At 45.5% G+C, this 25,824-nt stretch overlaps 1 protein-coding gene across 1 annotated transcript in view; it reads right to left on the reverse strand.

Annotated features, from left to right (window-relative positions):
• The window catches only part of LOC309818090 (nuclear receptor ROR-alpha-like), a 46,230-nt gene extending 21,760 nt beyond the window's left edge, over positions 1-24,470 (reverse strand). The window contains exon 1 of the mRNA XM_082647532.1: positions 24,281-24,470. Within this exon, the coding sequence (XP_082503658.1) occupies positions 24,281-24,446 (166 nt within the window). The 5' untranslated portion in view covers positions 24,447-24,470. The remainder of the gene's footprint in view (positions 1-24,280) is intronic.
• Between the last annotated feature and the right edge of the window lie 1,354 nt (positions 24,471-25,824).

Here is a 25,824-nt window from a genome sequence, read left to right on the forward strand (position 1 = left end):
AAAACTTCAGTGTGCTGGTCGGCACCGTTGCTGTTCTCATGTTGTTTGCCCTGCACTGGGCCAAACCCTGCCTCGAAATACCAACGTGTCACATGTGGGCCCAGGCAAGTCTCACTAACTTTATGAAGTCTGGGTTTCCCCACTTCTTGCAAAAGCAGTGAACCAGAGAAGGGTCCATGGTAATAATTATGACTTTCCTTGTATGGACGGCTTCCATACCAGGGGCGGCAAGCCCACAAGAGTCTGGCTGAATAAAACCATGCCCCAGCCAATGCCAAGTTCAGCAGCTTCTCTGTTGGCAGCTCCTGTTAGGGCTGCAAAGCGCTGAAGGAGCTGGGGGAGGTTCTGAGGATATGTTCCCAGGCCCTGGCACGTGGTAAACTCGGCACCTTTAATAGTCACAGTCTATGGCACGTGCAGCTGCCAAGCCGCAATCACAGGTTGCTCTGAGCAGTCGGTTAAAGTTACTTGTAAGGACTGCATGCAGGAATTCCTCCAGCAACATCGGGGTTTTGCTTTGTCTAGTCAGCCGGAAGTCGGCCAGGGCAGTGAGGAAGAGTTAAATCTCAAGGAGTTCTCTGGCAGGACCACCTCCAGCCCAGGAAGGGCAACAGGATACCTAAGGAATGAAAGGAAAACCTGCAACCAGAACGACGAAGAAGCTACCACAGGAACAGCCAGAGGGCAAGAGAGAGTAAAGAACCATCTCTAGGGGAGGCTGTGGTCAGCTGACTTGGCTGGACCCTACACAACTCCAGGGAGCTCCATCCGCTGAGACTGCAACCTCCCACCTCTGCAGATGGAAAGGAGCATAAACAGAGACAAAAAGGCCCCCGGGGCCCCAGGGCTGCTGTCTAGACACCGTTATTACAGTCAGGGGAATAGGATGTGAGCTGTGGTAGGAGAAGTCCGTGTCCTGGGCTCTGACTAAGCCACTCGCAAGAGGCCTCAGTCTTCTCATCTGCAAGATGGGGATCATAATACTTGCCTCATAGGGAGGTAGAGAGAATTTTAAGAGCTGAGCTCAGTGTGCTCAGGGCCTGGAGCAGAGTAAGTGACCAATAAGTAGGAGCTCGTAACTATTAGGAACTCTTATCAAAACACATATCAAGGTAACTGTTCTTGCAAACTCACTAAAGATACAGATAATATTTTATTTCATATCTGTAACCTAAATGCCTAGTACAGGGTAATATTTTATTTCATATCTATAACCTAAATGCCTAGTACAGGGCCTGGTAAGCATAAGAACTGAATACATGGTTGTGGAAGGAAGGAGAGAGGAGGAGGGAGGGAGGTGGAGAGGGAGAGAGCCGGGGACTGGGTCCTTTATTTCTCTATCTTTGGCTCCCAGCAACAGTAGCAGGCCCTACATTGAATGCTAACATTGTCACAGATACCGTTTGTTGTATGGAAAGTATCTACTCATCATCTACTTATTCACAAAACGATAGCTGAGTGCCTGCTGTATGCAAAGCCCTGTGTTGGGATCACTGGAAAACACAGAGGTAACTCTACTGCATCCCTATCCCCAAGGATCTCACGATTTAGGCAGAGACTCATATATAAATACTTCTAGTAGTGATCAACTGTGATAATACTGTAACATGGGTCCAAATAAGACAGGCCACCGGCCTTCCCTCCCTCACCCCACCCACGAAGTGACATGACACTTTTCTCCTAACTGGTTCCTTCCTGCGTGAGAGGAGGAAATTGTTTCCCTCTTTAAAGCCGTGGTTCGAAGGGCAAGAATGTGATCATGCCTGGATGCAGCCTGCTCATCCTTAGGAAGGCCTGGAAGCACCCAGCCCTGGGCAGGCTTCTCTGCCCACAGCTACCATAGCTCAGGCCCGGCACAAAGGGGGGTCTGAGGTTTACTAAAGAATGTCCTGGTTTATCTTTCTCTACAGTAACCTACCATATGGATTCAACCAAGGCAAAGCTTTCCCAGGATCCAAGAGGCAGGGTGTGATGCTCTAAACATCACTTCCACCACTGGGAATAGTAAACAGTATTACTGTTTACTAATTTAGTAAATATCTAAATTCCAAAAGATATTACTGATGCTGTGTATAATTAGGATGCTAAATAAAACAGAGTCAAGCTGCTGGCTTACAGAGGCCTAGACGTATTATGCAGTTGGAAGAATATACATGTGTGTGAATCTATGTGTGTACATATACATACACACACATGCATGTGCACGCACACACATACACATACACTACTTATGGGTCCAATTTCTGAGATTTAGACTAGAGCATGGCTACAAAACATAATGAACCCATGGAGGTGAGAAAGACAAAGGCAGTAGCCTTTCTCCTTCATCCTCCATGACACACTAGCCAAGAAAATTGAATGGACCTGGGAATAGATGAAGATAGAAACATATTGCAGATTAGCCACATTTCAAAAGGTAAACTCCAGGGCTTCCCTGGTGGCACACTGGTTGAGAGTCTGCCTGCTGATGCAGGGGATGCAGGTTCGTGCCCCGGTTCGGGAAGATCCCACATGACGTGGAGTGGCTGGGCCCGTGAGACATGGCCGCTGAGCCTGCGCGTCCAGAGCCTGTGCTCCGCAACGTGAGAGGCCGCAATAGTGAGAGGCCCGCGTACCGCAAAAAAAAAAAAAAAAAAAAAAAAAAAAAAAAGGTAAACTCCAAACTGGAGAACCATTTGAGAAGCATTCAGAGTACTGAATTGCTACCCTCCGTTAGCTAAGAGCCTACCAAATGGCATACACATCTCATTTTCACTCACAACACAAAAAGAACACCAAATAAAATCCCTAGAGTCTAGCCTATGGCATCTCTTTCAAGAAATCAACAGCCCGAATACTTAACTCAAGCTTCTCTCATTTTATCCACCTTTTCTTCACAATTATATTCAGTGGTCTCTGTGATTCATAGCTGAAAAGTGAAGAATGAATTTCTCTACAAGTATTTCCCTCTCTGGATTTGTTGTTGCTCATAATAATTCTGATGACTTTCAGAGGAAAATGCTGAAAAGTAACATTATTACATCAGAGTCATGGCCAGTATCCTTAACACTTGCTTCCAAGTATTTCATCACCCAAAGTGTAAAACAACAAGCAGGCTGTCACTGGGAAAGCTTTCGACTCATGTTCATTTATGGGGAAACCTCACATTAACATTAACCGTATATCATGGAGAAGGGTCCACAGCTAGTGTTTTCCCATTTACTGATAGTTACTACATGGTTGTTTGATCACATTTTCAATGACCCAGACAGCTCAGTCCACTAACTTGGAAGATTTTAAGTGGTTTAAAACACAAAATTCTGGCCTCTTCTACTAAAGAAGATATGAGATAAAGAATTAGCATTTCTCTAAGAGAGATCCGTTCTTTCCCCATATGGAGTAGGCTACAATGAGAGTAAGTACCCCACAGGACAAAAAAGGAAGAAAAAGGAAACTATCAACTAATGAATGGATAAAGCAAATGTGGTATGTCCATACAATGGAATAGGATTCAGCAATAAAAAGGACCCAGATAACAATACCTGCTACAACATAGATGAACTCCAAAACCATGATACTAAGTAAAATAGGTCAGACACAAAAGACCACATATTATATGATTACATTTAAGTAAACATCCAGAAAAGGCAAATCTCCAGGGACAGAAAGTAGATGAATGACTCTCAGACTGGGCCATAGGAGGGTGTAGTGACAACAACTGGGCATGAGGGATCTTTTGGGGGTGACAGAAGGTGTTCCACAACTGGATCGTGGTGGTGGTTATACAACTGTATAAATTTACTAAAAATCATTGACCTGTATACTTCAGAAGGGTGAATTTTATGATATGTAAATTATGCCTCTTTTTTTTAAAGAAGGGAGAAAAAATAAGGAATGTATATTCATTGTTGCACTTAAAATTTGGGTCTTAGTCACGAGGTCATAGAACGTCAGAGCTGGCAGAACTTGTAGCTCAGTGCCTCCGTAAGCTACACCTGGGACTCACCTGAAGAAGGTGGGGCTGGGGGGCTGGGGGAGGGTGGGAGGAGGTGGTGGTGGTGAAAGCCAGTTGCTCAAAGCCACTTCCATGATTAATGGTCAAGCTGGGATGAGAACCCAGGTCTCTTGATTACTGGTCTAGTGCACTACTCACAACTTATCTTTATTATTTTGCTTCATGCAAACTCCCAAGGCATTAATCATACAGATAACCATTCACAAACAGATGTGCTTGAGTCAAAGGTCAATGTTTTGGGGAATATAGAACATACTGGATAACCCATAAATTAGTTATTCTCTGCTTGCATTAGTGCTTGTATATTTCATTTTCTTGTCCTCTCAGTATTTGTTTTTACGTGAAACCTATGCCTGTTTATGACCTTTAGATTGAAAACGCTTTCCTTACCCAAAAGAGTCACAGATGCGTTTTTTTTAGAAGCTGAATCGACTCTAAAAGGCTCACTGCTTCAGTACCACCAACAGCAAACATCCAAATTCAGACCTAGCCACAGGGGCTTGTCTTTCTAATAGAAATGTAAAATAGATCTTTATTTGCCACAAAATTAACATGTGATCCAATTATGCAGAATAGGAAGGAATTTGTCGTTGGATTACATTAAAAAAATCACCCACACTAATTTAAAACAATGATACCACAGCCTTAATTACCTTGGGCTTTACTACTGTAGCTTTCAAACAGTACAGGAATATGATGAGACACAGCCATGCCTACGATAAAACATACACAGAAAAATCGGATTCTATTTAAACAAACAAATGAGCAAGTTAAGAATTTTAAACAACTTTTTGGAGACAAATCGACCACTCTGAAAATTATTAGAAAGCGTTAAGTGTCAACCAACATTACAGACTATATGTATGTGTCCCTGCCCCCTCCCAAATTCATATGTTGAAGCCATAACCGCTGCCCCTTGTAATGATATTAGGAGGTGAGATCTTTGGGAGGTAAACAGGTTTAGATGAGGTCATGAGGGTGGGGTCCCCATTGGGATTAGTGCCCTTATAAGAAGAGGAAGAGACACCAGAACTTCTCTCCATCATGAGGATACAGTAAAAAGACGCCCATCGGTAAGCCAGGAAGAGGGCCCTCGTTAAGAACCAAATCTGCCAGCACCTGGGTCTGAACTTCCCAGGCTCCAGAACCATAAGAAAATAAATGCGGTTTAAGCCACCCAGTCTATGGTATTTTGTCACTGCAGCCTAAGCTAAGACAACCAAATACTTCCATTACAGTTTTGCAGACCGCTGTACAATTCAATACGGTGATCAAGGTTAAGTGGTTATACAACATCCCTTTCTCAGGAACTCAATCAGAGGTTAGTTATACATGTGCATTAAAGTATGTGAGAAAATATTTAGCCTTCCTAAATCTGCATTTTGCAAGGGGCTATTCTTGCAGTGACTTACTTATACATTTATAGCCTATCTACCAATGCTTTCGCCTTGGCATAAAGTGAAAATTAAAATAGAACTGCATATTTAGCTCAACTTCCCTGTCACAGAACCAGTCCTTAACTTTCTGAAATATATGACTTTAGCTTTAAAACAATGCCCATCTCCAAACCGCTTCACTTTTCAGTTGTCTGTATACCCAGGGGCCAGATGGATGGACACTCCCAGGATGCTGGGGTTCCCCAGACAGGCAGGTGTCTCCTCCTCTGGAAACACAGAGGAAAATATACAGTTAATGAGGAGGGACAGAGCTTCACTGACCAGTACGAGTGGAAGCTCAGAATTTAAATATACCAATGACCTCATGCTCAAGAAGGTTCCAAACTGCCCCGAGGAATCAAACTTGTCTAGCCAGTCTTTCTCTAACAAAGCCCAAAACTCTTCCCCTATTCCACCTGATTGACCCATGCGATACCTAAAGTGGAAAGAAAAATTCCAAAACTGAAGGCAGTACTTGTGCAATGAGGTCTGTGAGCCCTAAACCAGAGGATCTTTGGGGCAGGAATAAAGATTCTGTTTCAAATCACAGAGCCTAACCTCATACCTGTTATAACAGAAGCAAATAAAATAACCTCAAACTGCACAACCTCTAAACTATCAAATCCTATATATGCCCTAATTTTCTCAAATGACTCAGTTTACCTAGTTTGTGAAAGAAAAAGGCAGAACTGCAAATAACAGAAATATGTGAGGTGGGCTAAAGCTACGGATACTTTTTTCTTTGAAAAAAAAAAAGTAAGTAAATGGAATAAAATGAACTCACTGAAAGCTTGAGCAATAAAGGGAAAAAACTGCACCACTCTAAGACAACTAAGCTAATGATCATAAATATCTACTCTGAGCTATTTCCTCTCAGGATCCTTATAGAGCCTCAACTGTCCGCAAGCCGACACTGGACCCTTTAAAACATAACCCAACCTATGCTTCTTCACTAGGAGCCGGAACTCTCTTTCTGCATCTCTGCACAGAAAGGCCATGACCCTCAGCTTTCCCTGGCTCTTGGGATGGTGGCCAAAGCAAGAAGTCAGGCTGGAGAACTCCCCAAGGTGGTTCTCAGGTAACCAGTTGGTTAGATTTCATCTTGTGTGGGTTAGCTTAGCCTCGCTAAGCAAAGGAGACACTTGGCCCGGGCTGAGAATGATTTCTGTTTAGATTTCTTCAGGCCTTGATTCTAAACAGCCCAAAGAAAGGCTCCGCTGTCCCAAAGGGCACCTTTCAAGAGCAACAAAAATAGGACGCTCACTGAACAAAAGGGGACTGTTTGGCCACCAACGTCCTGAACAGGGTCTGACCGTAGAACTGGAAGGGCTTTCTGCAAAGTTAAAAAGACCGAGAAGAAAACAGCAGCAAGAAAAGAATCATCACAGAATCACCCACTCCAAACCTTCTTTCCCCTCCTCAGAAGTGCCAACGGATAAAATTTAAACCTCTTTGAAGAAAACTCCAGCCGGAGCTCAGCTTTCGAGTCTTAGAAGACACTGGCGTCCCAAGGCCTCCCCACTGTCAGATCAAACACACACAAAACAGTTCCCTGATATGTGCCTGGTTTCCCCCATACCACACAAAACAGGCTTTCGCGTTAATCTGCGTATCGCACTGTGGGGAGAGACCTCTAATTTCACAGCACGGAGATAACACAAATAATTCATGTGACACATTAGCAGCGTACCTGCGGGGAAAGTGTTTAGTCAGGGCTCACTGAAAAACAATAGGAGCTCGGCCACCACGTCAGAAGGCAAAGAGAGGGCCCTTCCAACAGGCTAAGCCCCTCCTGTCACACTCACTGGAGTTGTTTCAAGTCAACAGGTCTCCCTAATTACACGACACTTCTTTATTCTTTAGTCACTCTGTGGCCTGCAACAGTATCAACTTCTTTCCAGGGCCTCCAGAGGCTACTGAATACTGGAAAGCTCCCTGCAAACAGTAAGGGCTGCAAACATGCAGAATAGCGACCCCACTAGAATCATTATCAACATTATCACCACCAGCCCACCAACGAACACTTGTGCATTTCTTTGTCTCTTCCTGGTCAATTAAAAAAAAAGTTTTTTCCCTTTAGTTTCCCATGGCTAGACCCATCCTTTGAAGGTCTCACACCCTTTCTCAAGACCCTCTTTCAACCTTCTCTCCCACAAAGCCTTTCTCCCAGGGCAATGTGGCTCTCCACAGCTACTATGCATTCCACTTCTCCCAACCCTGAGGTTCTGTCAAGTGTGAGGCAGATTCCCTTTAGAGACAGGATAAATCAATGCTGGACTGTGTAGAAAGTTTAAAAAAAAAGGGCAACAACTCTACAATCATCAATTAGACTTGTTGGGAACAAGACCACCACCCAAGCAGATAAAACTCAAATGCAACCCGAAGCAGCAAAGCGTATTAAAACCTCACTCTGAATTTAAAGACATTCTTGGTTTGTTCTGTGTGTGTGTGCCTCTAGTAAATGTAAGATATCCAGGTCCAAAGCCAGTTTTCCGAGATGCTTTTCTCTGTCACTGCACCAATCCATCCTCTTAACTTTCTTAGCCAGACCCACCTGGACCTTAGGCTTATTTTCTCCTGATTTCACTTTAAAATCCAGGAACATGTCCTGTGTAAAAATTTCACCTGCCAGTCCCCTGTCATAACTGCTGCTTCGTAATATCTCCAGCCCGGCGGTCCCGCCTGAGCTCCAGGCCCTGGCTAAAAGACTGGTTTTCCTCATCCCAAAGGCGCCATACTGTCACATGCTCCCTGCCAGACCTACATTTCCAGATACTTCCCCGGCACCTCCAACTCAGCCCATCCAAAATGGAACCCCTGCCATCTCCCCTCTTCACGTCACACCCCAAACTGTCCCAGTCAATAATTCCACCCAACTCTGGGGCTGACTCCTGTCGGAACGTCTACCATGCACCTCCAATTGCACCCCCCGGGAAATGCTCCCTCAGAGCCCACCTCCTCACCGCATTCCAGTCCCAGCCTGCAGTACGTCTCTCCAGAAGCACCACAGAGATCTCCTAACTTGGCTCCTTATCACCGTCAATCCTCCACCCCAACCTCAACATACTTACGCTTAAGTACTTTACCAAAAAGAAATCAGATATTTTTCACTTGCTCAAAATTTTGTCCTGGGAAAAGGTCCAAAATGCTTTGCCTGGCCCCTGTCTTCTTTCTCCAGCTTCATCTCCTAGTCCTGCCCACATAGTCTATGCTTAGGCCAGGCTCCACCTCATTCACCCTACCTGAATGTGCCATGAACTTGCACTTCATGAACCCTGGCCCAGAATGCCCTCTCACTTTCTGCCCTCTAAGCAAATCACTCCCCATTTTTCCAAAAATTAGGCAGAGATGCCCATTCAGTGAGCTTTCCCTGACTCCTCATGAAATGTTTCCTCCCTCTTCTGTGCACTATACATTTTGTAAATATCTCTATTATAGCACGCTCCATATTTTTTTGAAATTACTTGTTAATGTGTCTTTCCTGCCTATCGATTCTCCCCTTAATTTAACTCTGCACCTCCACTGACCAACAGGGGATGTGGCACATAGTAAGTGCTCAATTAATACGTGATGTGTCAATGAAAGGAGGCAATATATTGCATCACCTTTAAACACCGAAGCTTTCGAAGAATATTAGATTTTCTTGCTTCATCCCAGTTTTCCCTCAGCTGGCTCATCTTTCACATATTGATTCTAACCTGTACCGTCACTGGCATCCTGAGGGCATTCACTGAACGACAAAGTAAGAGGCAGAGATGTGGGACAGAAAACTCAAGACAATCTACAACGCTGTCCTCCAGGAACTGAGACCAATAAGAAGATAAACAGAGCTGAAGCAGCAAAACGTGACTTCAATAAAGACTGTAACTAATGAGCGATAAAACCAGAGTGTGTTTGCTACTAAGAAATAACAATGGACAAGACCAATTAATACCAGGATGTTGTCAAACACCATGGTAATTTTCATTATAATGTTTTATTGGGCACAATGTGATATTGATATTTTTTCACCGAGGTTTGCAATAAAATTTCTCCACTAAATATATTCTTAATCCAGATGCCAGGCATGGATGCTGTGTACTCTTTCCTCAAATGCTCACGGAGTTTAAAAAATCAACATTGTTGACCTGAGATACGGAAAGCACACAGTTGTTTATGAAGAAAATTTGCTTTTGATATTCTGGTCATCAGAGCCAGCATTATATATATATGAAAGTTAGATATATTCTAAAGTACATAAAATCTCAACTCTTTGGATGAGGTCTTTCTGGGGTTTCAGATTACCAGGTGGTGGTACTGACTGACAATGCTGCAGAAGCAAGATCCTGGAGTGAGGGCAGGTGAGAGATGGAGATGACCAACAAAATCCCTTCCAGATGGCCTCTGCACGAAAACATGGAGAGGAGGTCTTGGAGGCGGCAATCCAGCCTGGAGATTAACCAGGTAAGTCTTCAGGACCTCCCTGGAAATGGCTGGAAACCCATGCACATTTACTGCCAAACTACCCCACTGATGCCAATTCTCCTGAAGGTTCAGGGATAAAGTCACTGGAACCAAAGCAAAGTGTAATTCATCCTGGGACTTTTTAATTCACCTGCCCCACTGGGAGCAGCCACATCTGATGCCGCCTTCTCAGATCCTGTTTCTGCTCTAGGGTTAGCTTATGACTTAAGGCGTAAAAATATGCCTCTCTCCTTCTGCTGTGGTAGAAGTTGTTTGGCCAATGTCCTTCCTTGGGAGACAAATGACAAAATAAAATGACCAGAGTTCCTGGGCCATTAATGCTTCTTTCCCAACTTGAAACATGTCAATTAATAGAGGCTCCCAGACATAATAAGGATGAAAAGGTTGAAACAAATACACGAAGCCTTGTTTTCAAACCCTACCCTTGATACTATTATTGACTTGGCCTGCCGTAACTGATACCTGTCCCAAGGCAGGCCAACCAATTTGTTAAAAAGGCAACACAGGCAAGCATTTTAATGCCAGTCATATATCTTCTTCTTGATCTGCCTGACTGGTACAATATTTGTGCCTGTGTGTGTTTATGTGTTTGTGCTTGTATACATTTATATTTAAATACATAAAAATTCACTTTTTCACTGAACAATGGTTTATTTTCATTCACTGACTGTTCAATATTATATAGGATTGGGGCTTCTCAGCTAGAGTCTGTTTCTTAAAGACCAGCTACTCTAAGTCTGCACGTGTGTGTATCACTCACACCATCACAATACAAGTTAGACAAAATAGATGCTTAATGGTGTAATTCACTTTACAATGGCACTATTATTACAGCATTACTCTATTTTCATTACTACTGCATATTAGGATCGGCTTCCAACATGTTTGAGTGAAGAAATAAAACAACCTAATCACAGTGCCAATTAATTCTGTAAAAGTCATACAGTATATCAAAACAAAAACATTTTCACAGCATCCCAGGAAGATGGGATTCCACGCCTAGCTCACTTCCTCTAGCTTCCTATGCTTCTATCCCTATAATACTTTGACCTAGCCTAGTCCAATTACAATCCAAAAGTCAAAGACCCTTAGCAAGCTTAAATGATTCTCTAAGGAAGGCTATTATAATCCATCGGCACACCCTCACCTTGGGCTAACATTATTTTCCCAGATTTACCCAATACCATTGTAGTACCAATAACTACTCTTTCTCGTGCTGCTCTCTCATCAGCTCAAATACTGTAACAGCAGAGTGATTTCAAGCAGGTTGTGAGTCTCTGAGAGTATTGCTTGCAAAGTGCATGTAAATTATTAGATTACATTACAAGTGAAAGACTCAGCGGTGGGTCACCATAGTGGAGCATTAATGTAGAGCAAGTTGAATGGAACCCTCGAAGACAAGCTTCTCCACTGTGATTTTTTTTGGCAGGGAGGAGAAAGTGACTAAGGGGGGAGGGAGGGCAAGCAAAGATGGGTTGCTGAGGAATGAGGCATGAGAGAGCACCCAGCAGAGTGGGAAGGAGGGCACTCCCTCAGCCTAGATGGCTGGAGGGGGCAGCCAGCGGTACTACAGGAATAGTGAGGGTGGGGGAAGGGAGCAGGCAGACATGAGGCCCTCTTCTGGCTCAGCTGAAGGTGTGGGGTGTAACCTCAGGGAAGCCCAACAAGGGGCTGATGTGGTTGAACTTAAGTGATTCGCCTGCACTTGGCAGGATCTAGCCTGTGGCAGCGGAGCTGAGGGACTGGGATAGGATCCAGTTCAGGAAAGAGAACTGGTAGTTAAACGGAAAGACTCAGATGCCCTGGGACTCTTGCTTATTTCACAGAGCAACCAATCAGAACAAAGGAGGAATGCTGGAAGCAAAGGGAGCTGCAGACCTGAAGAGGAGAGAGGGGAGATATGGCCAGAGGGCCCCCTGCTCCTGGGTGTGCTCCGCCATCACCACCAACACTGGAGCGACACTGAATGTGTGCTGGGCATCCCGCCAGCTGCTGCACAGGCATCCTCACAGGTGAGCTTCTCAAGTACCGTGGGAAGCCGGCATCATAAACATCCCCGGTTTTCAGGTGACATAAGAAGCAGACTGAGTGGTGAATGAACTTACCTAAGGTCACACAGCTAGCACACAGCACACCTGGGCCTCACTCCCAGCAGGCTCGTACCAGCCACATATGCTGTTTCCCAACACGTCTAGCCTTGGTCTGAGTTGCTCAAGACTGGAGCAGGCCTGAACCTGCTATGGAGGGGAGGATTGGTGGATCCACGAGAGACAGAAGTGGGACAAACAAGGGTGGCTGGGTCCAAACCCAAGGCCCAGTTGGAAGTAGAAGCAAGTAGAAGCTGCACTTGCAGAGTTAGGAGGTGCAGAGCTGAATCTTTTGAGGCAGCAAACAGCTCTGCAGGGCAACGGGGGAGAGACGATCTGCACAGTTAATGAGCACCAACTTTTTGCAAGGCGCTGTGCAGGGGTGAAAGAATAAACCATGGAGCTCGTCTTCTTGTGGGGACTAGACTCCTGCCCAGGAAATAACACTAGAAGATAGTGTAAGGGAACCTGGCGAAGGAAGAGGCCACATGCTGATTGAATGAGTAAGGCCCATGTGCCTGACCACTGTAAAAGACACGGGGCTTGAGAACTGCAGGAAGGATGGGGTGAGTCTTATCTGAAGCCGAAACGATTGTAGGATCTCAAGAAGCAAAGAGATTGGACATAAGATGGGAGATGGGATGGGGAAGAAGAGAAGGGGGAGAGGGAGGGACCATACAAGGAATAGAGGTAAAAAGAGGCTAAGTTCAAGAAACATGTGGAGGAGAACCCTCAGGAGTGTCTGGTCAAAGGCGACCCAGACAATGGGCTACACTGAGATGCCACCACGAGAATGTAGGATCCAGGAAGGCAGGGATCTGACTTCTCTTGTCCGCTGCTTTATCCCCAGAGCCTAGCACAGTGCCCAGCACAGAGAAGGTGCTCAGTAAGTATTTGTTGACTGAAACAATGCCACCCTCGTGCCTGTACACAGTGATGACAGCTCCAGGCAAAGGGGATCCCAGAATTTACATGCTAAGCCAAACTAGGCAGATGCACGTCTGTCTAAACGGAACACGCTATTGATGAGCATGTGCTAAAAGTGGCACAAAGATAGCGAATGATTACAAATAATAAGCATTTACCTTATTTTCCCTCCCCCAACTCTTCCTTGAAACTATAATGAGTAACACCTGGAGTGCGACCTCAGTTACTGTGGAAACCCTCCCTCCCTCCCTCCCTCCCTCCCTCCCTCCCTCCTCTCCTCCCACCTCCAGGCCACAGCCCACAGAAAGGCTGCTTCTACCTCATGCCCAGGACAGTGGTTTTCAACTTCGAGGAGCAGCCCATAAATAGATCATGAAACCAATTTGGTGGCTCATGACTTGTATTTTGTCTTTAAATAATAGAGCAAAAATAACAGTGCATTGCAGGTAATGGACATTCTATGTGAAAAGTTTACTGTGTGTGTGTACACTGGCTTACAATATATTATGTTTTTCTCATAATAAACCCATAATAAAGACACTGCACTAGAGGGAAAAATTCCAATATTAGGACACTTGTTTTCATATCCAAGCTGAATGACCCTTGTTTTCCTGGCTAAATATGACTGTCAAAGGTACTGCTCTTTGGGCCAGTAAACTTGGCCCATCCTGAAACATCAAGAAATTCTGTGTAACGTACTAAGTTCAGATCAGTTCCTTCAAAGTGGCCTCTCAGTTTCACAACATACAATCTTTTTTGAAAAAAAATAAGATTTATTTTTTCCAGTTATAAAAATAATACATGCATAATGCAGGAAACTCAGAAAATACAGAAAGGCACAGAGAAAGAGAAACTCAAAGATAATCCCACCATCCAGAGTTGACCACTTTATCACTTCATCATTTAGGTACACGTGGGCCCATGTTAATATATACATACATATACACACACACACACGCGTGCACACACACACTATGGTTTTTATTAAAATATCCCATTCCCTGCACACTACTATGAAAGCCATGACTTTTCACTAAGTGGTAGATCCCAAGCAGCTTCCACTACAACATGATTTTTACTGGCTACATACTATTCCATTCACAGACTTGCTCAGGAGCATCCCTATAAAAGACATAGCCTTAAACCCTCTGCCTCGATGAAAGAGGACAGCTGCTGAGAGGTAACCCTCCCCCACTGCACAGCTAGAGCTGGCTGCCTCTAGCTCCAGCAAACATAAGGGCTCCAAGTACTGGATGCCCCACTCTATGTCCTGTATTTTACTTTCTACCAAGTCAGAGCAGGAGACACAGGCACAATTTTCACTATTCTTTCGAATGGCTTTACTGGCAGAGCCGCAAGCTCACCGGCTAATTTTTAATGAATAATAAAAATGCCCAGTGGGATTAAAATATAATAATACTGATAATGTTCTACTGTTGAGGCACAGCCAAAACAAAGTTACTTTCATACATATCTACCACCTAAGGCTGGGCTGACCTGCGTACGTAATGTAATAGCCTCGGGGCGGGGCGTGGGGGTGTCTCCCGGTGGACAAGAACTTGCTGGAACTTCTGAGCATCCTGACATAGCACTCAAGTGGAAAGAACATGGTTAGGGAGGGAGAAGACCTGTGTTCTGGTCACAGCCTTGCTACCTACTAGGAATGGGACCTCAGGCACATTCTGATCTCTGTGGGTACCAGTTTAAATGGGGGGTGGGGTGTAGGCTAGATGGTTCTTAAGGCCTCTTCTGGCTCTAACAGGCTTTAGTCTAATAAAACATGACCCATGGCAGCCTCATGAGTGAGCCCTACATATCTAATGTACACCCCCAAGCTCAAGATTAGAAAGCGAGCTTTTGAATTTTCTAGAGCCCTTTCAGGGGTACATTCAGTTCTCCTACTGATTCTTTTGGGGATCCTCGAGAAAGTTTAAGCAGCTCACCACTCTTCATGCACTTTCTGTAGAAACATGCTCATCCAAAGTGGGTCACGGTGCCAGAAACGGTAAAATACAGCTCCAGCAATTTCATCCTTCTCATCATCAGTCAACTAATACTCTCACTAGAAGAAGCATCGTCTTTGATTATCAAAGGATTTCATTTGCCTTTGCTTTCCCCCTGCTTCATTACCTGCACAATTGAGAGTTATGGGCAGTTCACCCTCCCAGGTGCTCTGTACTTCCAGATATAATATCCCTATCACACAAACGTTCCTGGGAGTACACGCTGTATTGTTACCGTGGCCTTTTTACCATCCACTGGCTTTATAAGTGTACAGTGAAAATGAAAAGTAATGCAGTTTATTGAAGAGAATTGCGACATGTACCCGTTTCTTCCGCCATTTGTCTGTTGAAAATCCATTAACTTCTAAGCAGTCACTCCTCCCCATGACTGGCGTTGATCATATGGGATTATATAGGCCTCTTTGCTTCTGGAAGGGCAGAATCATATCAGGTTGTCTTTTCTCCATCCTTGTCCATTTCTTCGGGTTTCTTTAAAACTAACTGGATGAGTCAATAAACACGCCAGCCATTTCCCTTAACACCTGTTCTTGCTCTGTTTCTCCAAATATTCTCTTACCTGCCTTTGTCTGTTGGCATTCTCAACAAGTTCATCATAACTTCTCAAAGTGCCAACTTTTCCTCTGTTCGTCGTCCTCGTTAAAGATAATTTAAACTTAGAAAGGCACATTCCCAGCCATTTCAGAGTCACTGCTAATTTCATCCTCTTTTGCATGGGAATCTCCTTCCCTCTAGAGATTCCCTTCCTTCACTCACAGCCCCCGCTCCCCAGCCCCCCACAGGCAGCATCCTTAATCTCTGTATGCACGACCCCCTTCCCCTATTCCACCACTCTTATCTTTCCCCCCCAGTACTTCACCCAGTAAAACACACTTTAGCATGTGGCTCTCCTTCCTTCACTCCAGTTCTGAGAGAAATGTCTGTGTCTGGAGATTGTAAAGTCACCTTCAGGAAACAGGCATACAGTCGGCTGTCAATTAATCAGGATAAGACAGAAAAAATTACGTGTGCAGCGCTGCTTCTCAGTCCATGCCTTTATGCTTTGGGGACCAAGAGGATTTCTCCCACCCAACCTAAAATTCATAGTGATGCCTTTTGTTTGGCTATAACGAATTCTCTACCTAGCAGCACAGCTGTTAATAGTCTGGATTATTTTAAACAGTGATTACCATACCTCATTATAAATTCAAGTGTTGGTCTCTCCTGTTTTCCCCCCATTCTGTTTCACCTCTCTTCTTTGCAACCTGCCTGTTTATCCTTGGTAGCATTCTTCGCTTATAACATAAATCAAATGACTCTATATGCTGTAATTTTTAGTCCCACATTCAGAGTCTGACATATAGATTTTAAGCCACTTGATTCTCCCCCATTAGGCACAGACCCGAACATCACCATTCTTGTCACGTATACAAGTCCATCAAGTTTCAGTGTCATTTATACACCATTTTATTGCTTTTTACTTCTTTCACACACGCCTACCACTTACGTACAGCAACTGCACAACATTCATATTTCATAAACTTCATCAGTATTCAGCCAAATCCTCCCCCGAAGTAAGCTAGGTATTTTTAACAGTGCACTGCCTCCTTCACAGGCGTGAGAATCCTGTACCAAGTGGTACCCTTCCTGGTACCCAGGAAGAGTTTTATCTATTATGGTCTGTTCACAGATGTAGGAACTTCCTAATTGTTTCAAAAAACTTTACGGTAGTTCATGATCAAAACTCAAATGCCCAACCACGCTGTTAGAGATCATTGGAGGCTGGATGACTATAAATCCTCTACACCTTGATTATTCCTATCCGTTTCCAGCCTCTGATTGAGCTCCAGGGAAAGCAACAAGGGTGTAGAAACTACCTGGGACAGCCTGGAGGCCTCCAGCACCTTCCAGGGTGTGGGAAAACCTGTCCTCTCCACTGTGGTGGGTCCTGCAGACAGGGCCACGAAGGGCACCTTCTGTGGACAAGATACTCACTGGAAAACCACAGGGCCGTGCCATTGTCAACGTGCCACAGCACGTAATGGGATAAGACAGTTTGTAATAATAATGTGTCAGTGGAGGCCATAAACATCTGTTAGGAAAAAAAAGATTGTTCTTCCACCAACACAAGGGAATTGTTACCTGTAATTCCTTTTCACATTAGCATGTAAAAGCCAGAGACGAAATGGAGCCTGCCTAACCCACGGCTATGGTACCTTTATTCGTCATCATGCCCTACTCCACTTTTCTAAGGATTTCTTTAGACAATCTCCTTTATGTCTTTACTCCGAAAGTAAAATAATGATAATAATAATAATAAGGCTGTCACAAAAGAACACCAAGACTCCCAAGCTGAATTTCCAACACTAGGATATCAAAGATATCATAAGATAACTCAGTTATTTGTAGTGAGGTACATCGACCTAGAGTCTGTCATACAGAGTGAAGTAAGTCAGAAAGAGAAAAACACATAACCGTATGCTAACACATATATATGGAGTCTAAAAAAAATGGTTCTGAAGAACCTAGGGGCAGGACAGAAATAAAGATGCAGACGTAGAGAATAGACTTGAGGACATGGGGAGGGGGAAGGGTAAGCTGGGACGAAGGGAGAGAGTGGCATGGACATATGTACACTACCAAATGTAAAACAGATAGCTAGTGGGAAGCAGCCACATAGCACAGGGAGATCAGCTCGGTGCTTTGTGACCACCTAGAGGGGTGGGATAGGGAGGGTGGGAGGGAGACGCAAGAGGGAGGAGATATGGGGATATATGTATACGTATAGCTGATTCACTTTGTTATAAAGCAGAAACTAACACACCATTGTAAAGCAATAATGCTCAAATAAAGATGTTAAAAAAAAAAGATGTAAGATAACCACAGACTACCATTAAATCAGGTGGGACGGTCTTGAGAAAGTCAGTCTCTGACTGTAGTACCTGGGATGCTTTCCACACTGGTCCAGTGAACAAGGGCCTAAGCTTGGAGAGAGAGAGTCTCCTCTGGAGAAATCTAACTGTTCTTTATTGACATTCTTGAAAGTCTTCCTTCTAACCCTAGAATTTCCTAACTTTCAGGATTGATGAAACCCCTTCAACTCATCTAAAGGAGAGGCAAAAATAGCTGACATTTCTATCTACCACTACACAGGGGAGAAGTTACATAATGCTACGGTAATACAGCACGTAACTTATCTGTAAATAAAATAGCCTTCCTAAATTCTTAAGGATGATTTTACATCCTCTACACTGCTAGAGAAAGAATTAAGGTCTAGACTCAGGTTGAAATTTTCCTCTAAAGTAAAAATATCAACTAATCAGAATCAACTAACTGATGTGAATTTCTATTCTGCAACTTGCAACTCAGAGAACAAAGGAGGCAAGTAACAAAACATACTAATATTGAAGATTTAACCAAAAAAAGAAAACAATTTCCAAGCAGGGATCAGGACAGATTAGCCCAATTTCTGATACTGTCTCCATTTACAGTTGTATAATGTACAATCATAATTCATCCTCAGGACAGTGACACTGTGGTACCCTAAGATCCTCGAACCTCCAAGAAAGATTCAGTTACATCCTCAATGTTCTTTCCAGGGCAGGCAAGGGGATCAGCACACTTTAAAAACACATTCAGTAAGGAAAAGACAAAAAATATTTCTGCTCAATCTCCTGTTAGCCAGAAAAACTAATTCATCAGTGACACCTTGGTACTCTTATAGAAAAATCATGGTTCATTGTATATTAATCAATGCTCCAACACTGTCTACCTGTAGAGTTTTGGGGAGGTGTTAGTTCACAATATTCAACTGTATTTTTCTTAATGTACAGCTTAATAAGATGGATGAACATTTTAACAGCTCATTTCAAACCAACACTTTCCATTCCGAATGAGATACCAAAAAAAAAACCACCCTTGTAAAAAAGCATTTTGTTTTAAATGATGGAAGAGAGAACACCTCAGAGAGGCAGAGAGAGAAATAAAGAGGAGGCTGTTCTTAAATTCTCAGCAAGGAAGACAGTCTTCATTTTCAGAAAGGTATTGCACATTCTAGGTTGGTGTTCACTCTGGCACCTCAAGGCCTTTCAAAGCAGACTCTTATTGCTCTGGAAGAACCTATTACTAGTCTGGGACGAATGGGTCAGGAATCTCCTTGAGGAGGGGAAGGATGATGTCTACCTCAGAGTCCCAGCACTCTGGCTCGTGAAAGACAAAGAGAGCAAGCAGCAGGATACGTCATTTGAGGAGAGCGGCATTCTCTGTAAAAAATTTTGTGCGTGGGGCAATCACATTACAACTCTTTCCCCAGACACCTGAAATGTAGTTAAGTATTTTGCTTCCACAGACACAGAAATACATTGATAAGCATAGAAGCACCATTCATCAAGGAGACCAGGAAGATGGGCAGGGGGGCGGGGGACACCCTCAGAAAAAGTGGCACGTGCTGTTAGGGACCACACCACACCAACGGAATTCGAAGTGACACCCAACTCAGTCTGTCCTTCCAACATCACATCACAACTTCCTAAAGGCAAGAATGGGAGAATCGGGAGAAAAACGTGAATCTTAACTCAGAACTGACAAGAGTATGGCCCAAGGAGAAGAACCCCTGGGCTTGTCTCACTCACATTCCAAAGGTTAGCTTTGGACAGGGATCAGTTTGCTTTCAAAAGTGATTCAGCTGTCACCAAAAACCCCAGAACATTTGCATCCGGAGGCAACAGCTATTGCGATTAACATTCCTACAACTCCCTACATCCCACTTAGGAGTCTGATGTGGAACCAGCAGTTCGCGCTTGTACCCCCCGCCCCAACCTCTGCTACCTGGAAAACACAAGCTTAAGGTCTCCTGGTGAGGGGTCTGGTCCATGCAGGCTCCATATTTCAGTTTCGGAAACAGAGACGTTTTCTAAAGCCAAGGGCTCCTCTTAACACCGGTAGGTTTTGGAAAATTCCAGCAGGTGACTAACATAAAAAAAGAGTCTGTTGTAAATGTTTTTAGCCACTCAGGATTTGACTTCTGGATTAATATAATTCAATTCTTTTTAAGAAAGAAGAAGGAAGCAACAGAAAAGGTTCTCATAATCATCATCAAATGCATTTTCTAAAATTATTCTATTACATTTTTAAAGGGTACAATTATAAATGTTTTTATGAGCAATTTACTGGAAAATAAAAGCCCCTTAGTTTAAAAAATAATTATTCCATCCCTCTGGCAAAGAATTTTATCCCAGCCAGTAGCTCCTTCAAACTATGGGGCATCATTTGTTCCCTGGGGAGAGCCAGGTCCACATAAGAAAAGCTGATTCAAGAATCAATCTCTAGAAAGTGCTCGAAATTGCCAGGCAAGAAAGCAGACCAGAAAGTGAATCAGTCAAGACTGAGGAGGGGAATGGTGGCACAGCACTTTGAAAGGCAAAGACTTCTGTGGGTCTAGAAGTCCTCAGGGCTCCATATAAACTACAGGCCTTCTTAACTGATTTTAAGTCAATCTAAGCGAGCTTCCAGGGGGTTCGATCTCAACCCAACTGAGCTTTTCAGTGTTAATCCCATCTTTTGGCTTCGATTTTTCGCTTAGGTCAGCCTGCCCTAAAAGCCTTCCACCTTCAGCACTGGTGTTCCAGACCGACTGCGTGACACACAGCTCCATGAGGTAAACTTTAGGGAGGTAGAATACGTAAGCTCTGGCATGCGCATAATAAGGAGATTCTGAAAGAGGGTTTTGTTTTTGGGGAGGGGGGGTTGAATTTTTAAATTTTATTTTATTTATTTTATATACAGCAGGTTCTTATTAGTTATCTATTTTATACGTATTAGTGTATACATGTCAATCCCAATCTCCCAGTTCCTCCCACCACCCCCTCCTTTTCCCCCTTGGTGTCCATACGTTTGTTCTCTACATCTGTGTCTCTATTTCCGCCTTGCAAACTGGTTCGTCTGTACCATTTTTCTAGAGTCCACATATACGCATTAATGTACGATATTTGTTTTTCTCTTTCTGACTTACTTGAAAGAGGGTTTTTAACAACAGTTATGTCACAATGCTCATGGCTCCCTGACGTCCCTGAAAGCCTTGTTAAATTAAAGCTTCGCTGTAGTTTTTCCGCTTCATTCTTACTTCCCATGTTGCCTCTTGCCTTTCTTTCTTCCCTTTCATTGGGCTGAAAAGATGGAACTGAACGACACCAGCCATCATTAATAGCACCCAGAAAACGAAACAGTTCCACTAAAACTGCTAACATTCCCTGCCCAGTTTTCAGAAGAAGGGGAGGCCGTCTTTCAGATTATGAAGTCACACATCTGACTTTGGAAGCTCAGGCACTCATGGTGCATGGCCCATTCACCGGTAGATTCCCAGGTGTTCAGAATCCAGCAACAGCTTCAAGTCTACCTAGGTAATGTCTCATGAGGTCACCTCAATGTCACGAGAATCCTGACCACAATCTCTGTGGACTGCAAACACTGGCTGCCTGGAAGCTAATCCAGCTACCTCTCTGGAAAGCATCTTCCGAATCAGAAAGCATCGCACTTCACCCAATACCAAGGACTCCACTCAACCCTCCTTGAGGTTGAAAATGCTAATTTTAAGGTGATGATGTTTGCTTTTCCTTTTGAGTTGTGTGCCTTTATGTTTTAAGTATTAAAAAGCCATAATCACCTAGTGTGTAGGTTAATTTCTTTCCGATATTGTAATTTATGCAACATTAATACTGGATGCCAGCTCCAATTTTCTTGCTGCTTACACTCTGGGAGCCGACTCGCATATTCTGCCAACTCCATTACATCATCTGAAAACCCAAACATTTCCCATTTTCAAATCACTCTCATCTACCAAGCATACTTACACATTCTCTCTTTTTCTCCCTAGCTCTCACTCTCAAAGGTTGGTACCCCTGAGGAGCAGACAGTACATCTGAGGTTAAAGTCTGCAAATGCACATAATTTCTGGAAGCTATTACTACTGCTGTGTTAGCTAAAGGATGCCTCCATCTCTGACCTTCCTTTTTCCATTCAGACTGTTATATAACCTAGTGCCTGCGTGCAGGATGTGAGTTGAGTGTTTGGGCCTTACCTCCTCTCCCTCCCCCCATTAAATCTCTGGAGGGATGGACAAGAGGTTGGTTCAAAGAAGAGAGAGTGGGGGGTGGCCCTCTAGGGGGCAAGGGGATGTGGGTCAGCAGGTCAGCTGTGCAAGATGCATCCTACCCCTACGCTGTCCCTCTCCCCTTGTTGCTGAGCCTAGAGGGCTGGTGGTACTGAAAGCCCCATCGTTATATAATTTGCAAGAACAGCCAGTTACGGATTTGCTAGTCGGTTCTGCAGCCTGCCACCCCGATCTCTTGCAAGAACACCTTCTGGCAAGAATGACACCTGAAGATGCTAATAACACACGGGAGGGGGATGCCTAAGATGGAGGGGGGTGGCAGCACAAACCAGAAATTACTGTGGCTTCCTACATACTATGTCCCCCACCCTTCCCAAAAAAAACGCCTCAGAAACACATGAAGGGGATTTTCTCCAGTGTTTCTGATTAACCCTGTTACATAACCCTCTCGCATTCCAAATCCACCGTCTCAGGTCTAAATATACTCTGTGCAGCCAAAAGCTCGCCACACACAAACTCCCCGAGCTAGCTGCAGGTCCCGGCCCCCAGCCCCGATCCCCCTCCCTGTACTCCCGACCCTCGCTGCCCCCTCCCTCCCGCTCAAACCGCAGTTCAATGTGTTCACTCTTTCGAAATCGCCTTTAATTAAATGTTTTTCGCGTGTGTCATCCTGATGGCTTTTACTGTACTCGAATTCCGTGAATGGGAAAGCGCCTGGACAGGGGGTGTGGCTAAGGTGTGTGTGTACGGGGGGAATACTGTAAAACAGCTAGCACATGATCAGCCATATTCCTACCTCCAACTCTAACATCGAGAAGAAGGGAGCGGCTCCCGGGGGCCCACACTCGCCTCTCCCGCCCTCCCCAATCGCCGCCAGAAGCCGAGTGGCAAGAGGAGGGGGCCCGCTGGGCCAGTGCCCAAGCCAGGGCTGGAGATCCTCTCTACCCCCCAGCCCTGGGCGGCTCGCGCGAGCCTGCTTCCTCTAGAGTGACAGGGATGATTTATACATTATTAACAACAGTAATTAAAGCCGTAGCTTCCTCCTGTTGTTTGCAAACTCCAGGCGCATTCAAATAAATAATCCCCCATCCCCAAGAAAAACCCCACATCAGGTGCCGATACCTTTAAGAAAGAAGGAAGAGGGTGAGCTTTCCCCAACACTCCACTTTAACTAGAAAAAAAAGCAAGGAGGAGGCAATGGAGCCCCCTGCAAACAAACACATACACACGCACACACATTCTACAAAATGAAGTGTGTAAATATCGCCCGGGGAGGGGGGAACATCGATCGCACTATCCAACCAGCATTCAACTCGCACTGACCATTCCCAGGTTCTTGCAGAAACGCTTGGAGAGGGAAGGATTTCCCAGGTCAGAAATAAGTTTGGGTGCCTTGGCGATCTTTCTTTTTCTGCTTGTTTGCTTTTGCAGACGCTCACTCCGAATGCGCGTGGAGCGCCCCACAGGACCGCCGCCCCGGGCGAGTTGACGCGCACACGCCCCCCGCCAGGCTGGGCGTCCGGCTGCGAGCCCCGGGTCTGCAAACTTGAGCATCTCCCCTCGCCGCGCCCGCCAGACAACTTGGCGAGCACCTCGCGCGCCCGCACCCTGCTTCCTCCAGCCCAATCTCCAAATCCCAAACCCACCGCCGTGCTCCAGAGAAGGTCCCCACGTCGCCCCCCAAGTCCAGGAGCGCCCCCTCTCCACCCCCGGGGCTGCCCTGGTCACTCAATCCTAACGCCCCCCTCAGCTCTGCGGGGAGCCGAAAACCCACCCCGTCTCGGGCTGCCGGGGCCGAGACTGTCAAAGGAGAAAAGGTAAAGGGGGAAGAGGGTGGTCATAAACAGAATTTTTTTTCCCCTTCCTTTCCTTTTTAAAGGACACTGCCGCTTTAAAAGTTTCTTTCCCGGGCCCCCACTCTCCGGTTCTCCGTATTTTGGGGAGCGTATTTAATTTCGGCAACGCGGCTTCCCTCCTCTCTTTGCAGAAAAATCAAAGCCAGGGGGTGAACCCGCCGGCTGTCAACCCTCCTGCCGCGTCCCCCGCCCCCCTCTCCTCCCGCAACCCGAGAACGGGCTGCAAAAGTTTGCAACATTTCTGGGGGGCGGAGGGGGGAGGGGAAGGGGGTGCTCCGAGCTCTGGGCGCCGGCGCAGGCTCGCGCGCGGCCCCCGACCCCGCGACCCGGGCGCCCGCTCCCGGCCGCCCCCAGCTCCGCGCCGGGGCTCCCGCCGCCCCCTCCTCAGCCCCTCTCGCAGCCTCCTACCTCTGCTGGTGCTGGAATAGCTCTGTCTGCGCACCGGGGCGGGCGGCTCGGTCTTGCGGGCGGATTCCTGGTTCAGCGGGGTCTCCCTGGAGCCGGCGGCCGCGTCCGCGCCGCTGCTGCCCGGCTCGCTGGCGGCGGGGTCGGGGGCTGCCGGAGCTGACTCCATGTTTTTTCCCAATGTAGAGATCGCTGGAGATGGCGAGCTCCGAGACTCCCTCTATCTTCTGTTTTCGGAGCAACTCTATGGTACCAAAAAAAAAAAAAAAAAAAAAAACGGAGAAGGAGACCGGGGAAGGAGAGAGCAGGCGGCGGCGGGCGGGCGAGCGAGAGCGCAAGGGAGCGCGCGAAGTGTGTCTGGGTGGACGTGTGTGTGCGCCGGAGAAGGGATGGGAGGCGGGTCTGGCCACAGGCAGCGCTAGCGAGAGCTTCTCCAGCCGGTCCCCACACCCACATTCCCCACCCTCCAGACCCCAGACCGAGAGCCACGGACTGGCTGCCAATTTTGGGAGGTGGGGAAAAGAGTGGAGGAGGAGGGGAGAGCCTCACGTGCCCCCCTAGCCCAGGGACAGAAATTAAGATTGGCGACAATGATTCTGTACCTACTTCTGAGACTCTCTCGGGAGCAGAACTTGTCCCCATCCGCAGCCAGCCTGGGAAGAGACAAATCCGGTTATCCACGTCGGGGAATCGCAGGTAGCTCCCTGCCAGCCCAGACCAGGACTGAGGAGAAACTAAAAAGGAATTAGACCTGGGCTGACACCCCAAGGAAGGCAGAGGATGGGAGGACGGAGGACGTGGCACTTCTTACTTTGCCATGGGACGTCTAGTGGGTTTCCAGTATTGGTTTGATATATGTGTCTAAAACACAATTTGTGAGTCTAGAATTGCCATGGATAGCCAATTTTTGGTATGGTTGAAAGCGGTCGCTGTCAGCTCCTTTGCTGTTTCCTCCGAGAAGGATCCAGAAACCACTTGGCAGGGCAATTTCTACTAAAGAAAACTTTAGCTTGATTGGTCGAGGACTATCTAAACTGGATGAAATATGCCACACTGCATCTAGTTAATGCATGGCTGCTAATTGTCAATTCCCACTGGTACTATTGCTATAAAATGTACAGTCTCATCCATAAAAGATATACTGGAGAGGCGTTAATAACATCTGAATGATAAAATTCAGGTAATTAACAGCTTTTAATAAGTTACATCATTGTAGGCATCACTCCGCAGTCCCCCCTTCCACTGAAACACGCCCATCGGGTGCTTAATGAAACCCAAGGGTAGTGAAGAATTGCATCAGTGTTACTTTGATCTGGAACTCCACTATGAAGGAAAAATACAAATTGGATGAGTGGAAAATATTCAGGTGGTAGTAGCCTGATTTCCCTGCCTCAATACTCAATCCACCATTTCCTCTTGCCTGCCGAGACACTGATGAAATCAGTACATTTTTAACACACACCCACCTTCCTTTCAGAAGCCTTGCAAATTTTGACAACAAAAAATATTGTTATATACCAGAAGGTGGCATAAATATGAGTATTTAG

The sequence above is a fragment of the Grampus griseus genome, assembly GCF_964374135.1.
Source record: "Grampus griseus genome assembly, chromosome: 2".
Classification (NCBI taxonomy): domain Eukaryota; kingdom Metazoa; phylum Chordata; class Mammalia; order Artiodactyla; family Delphinidae; genus Grampus; species Grampus griseus.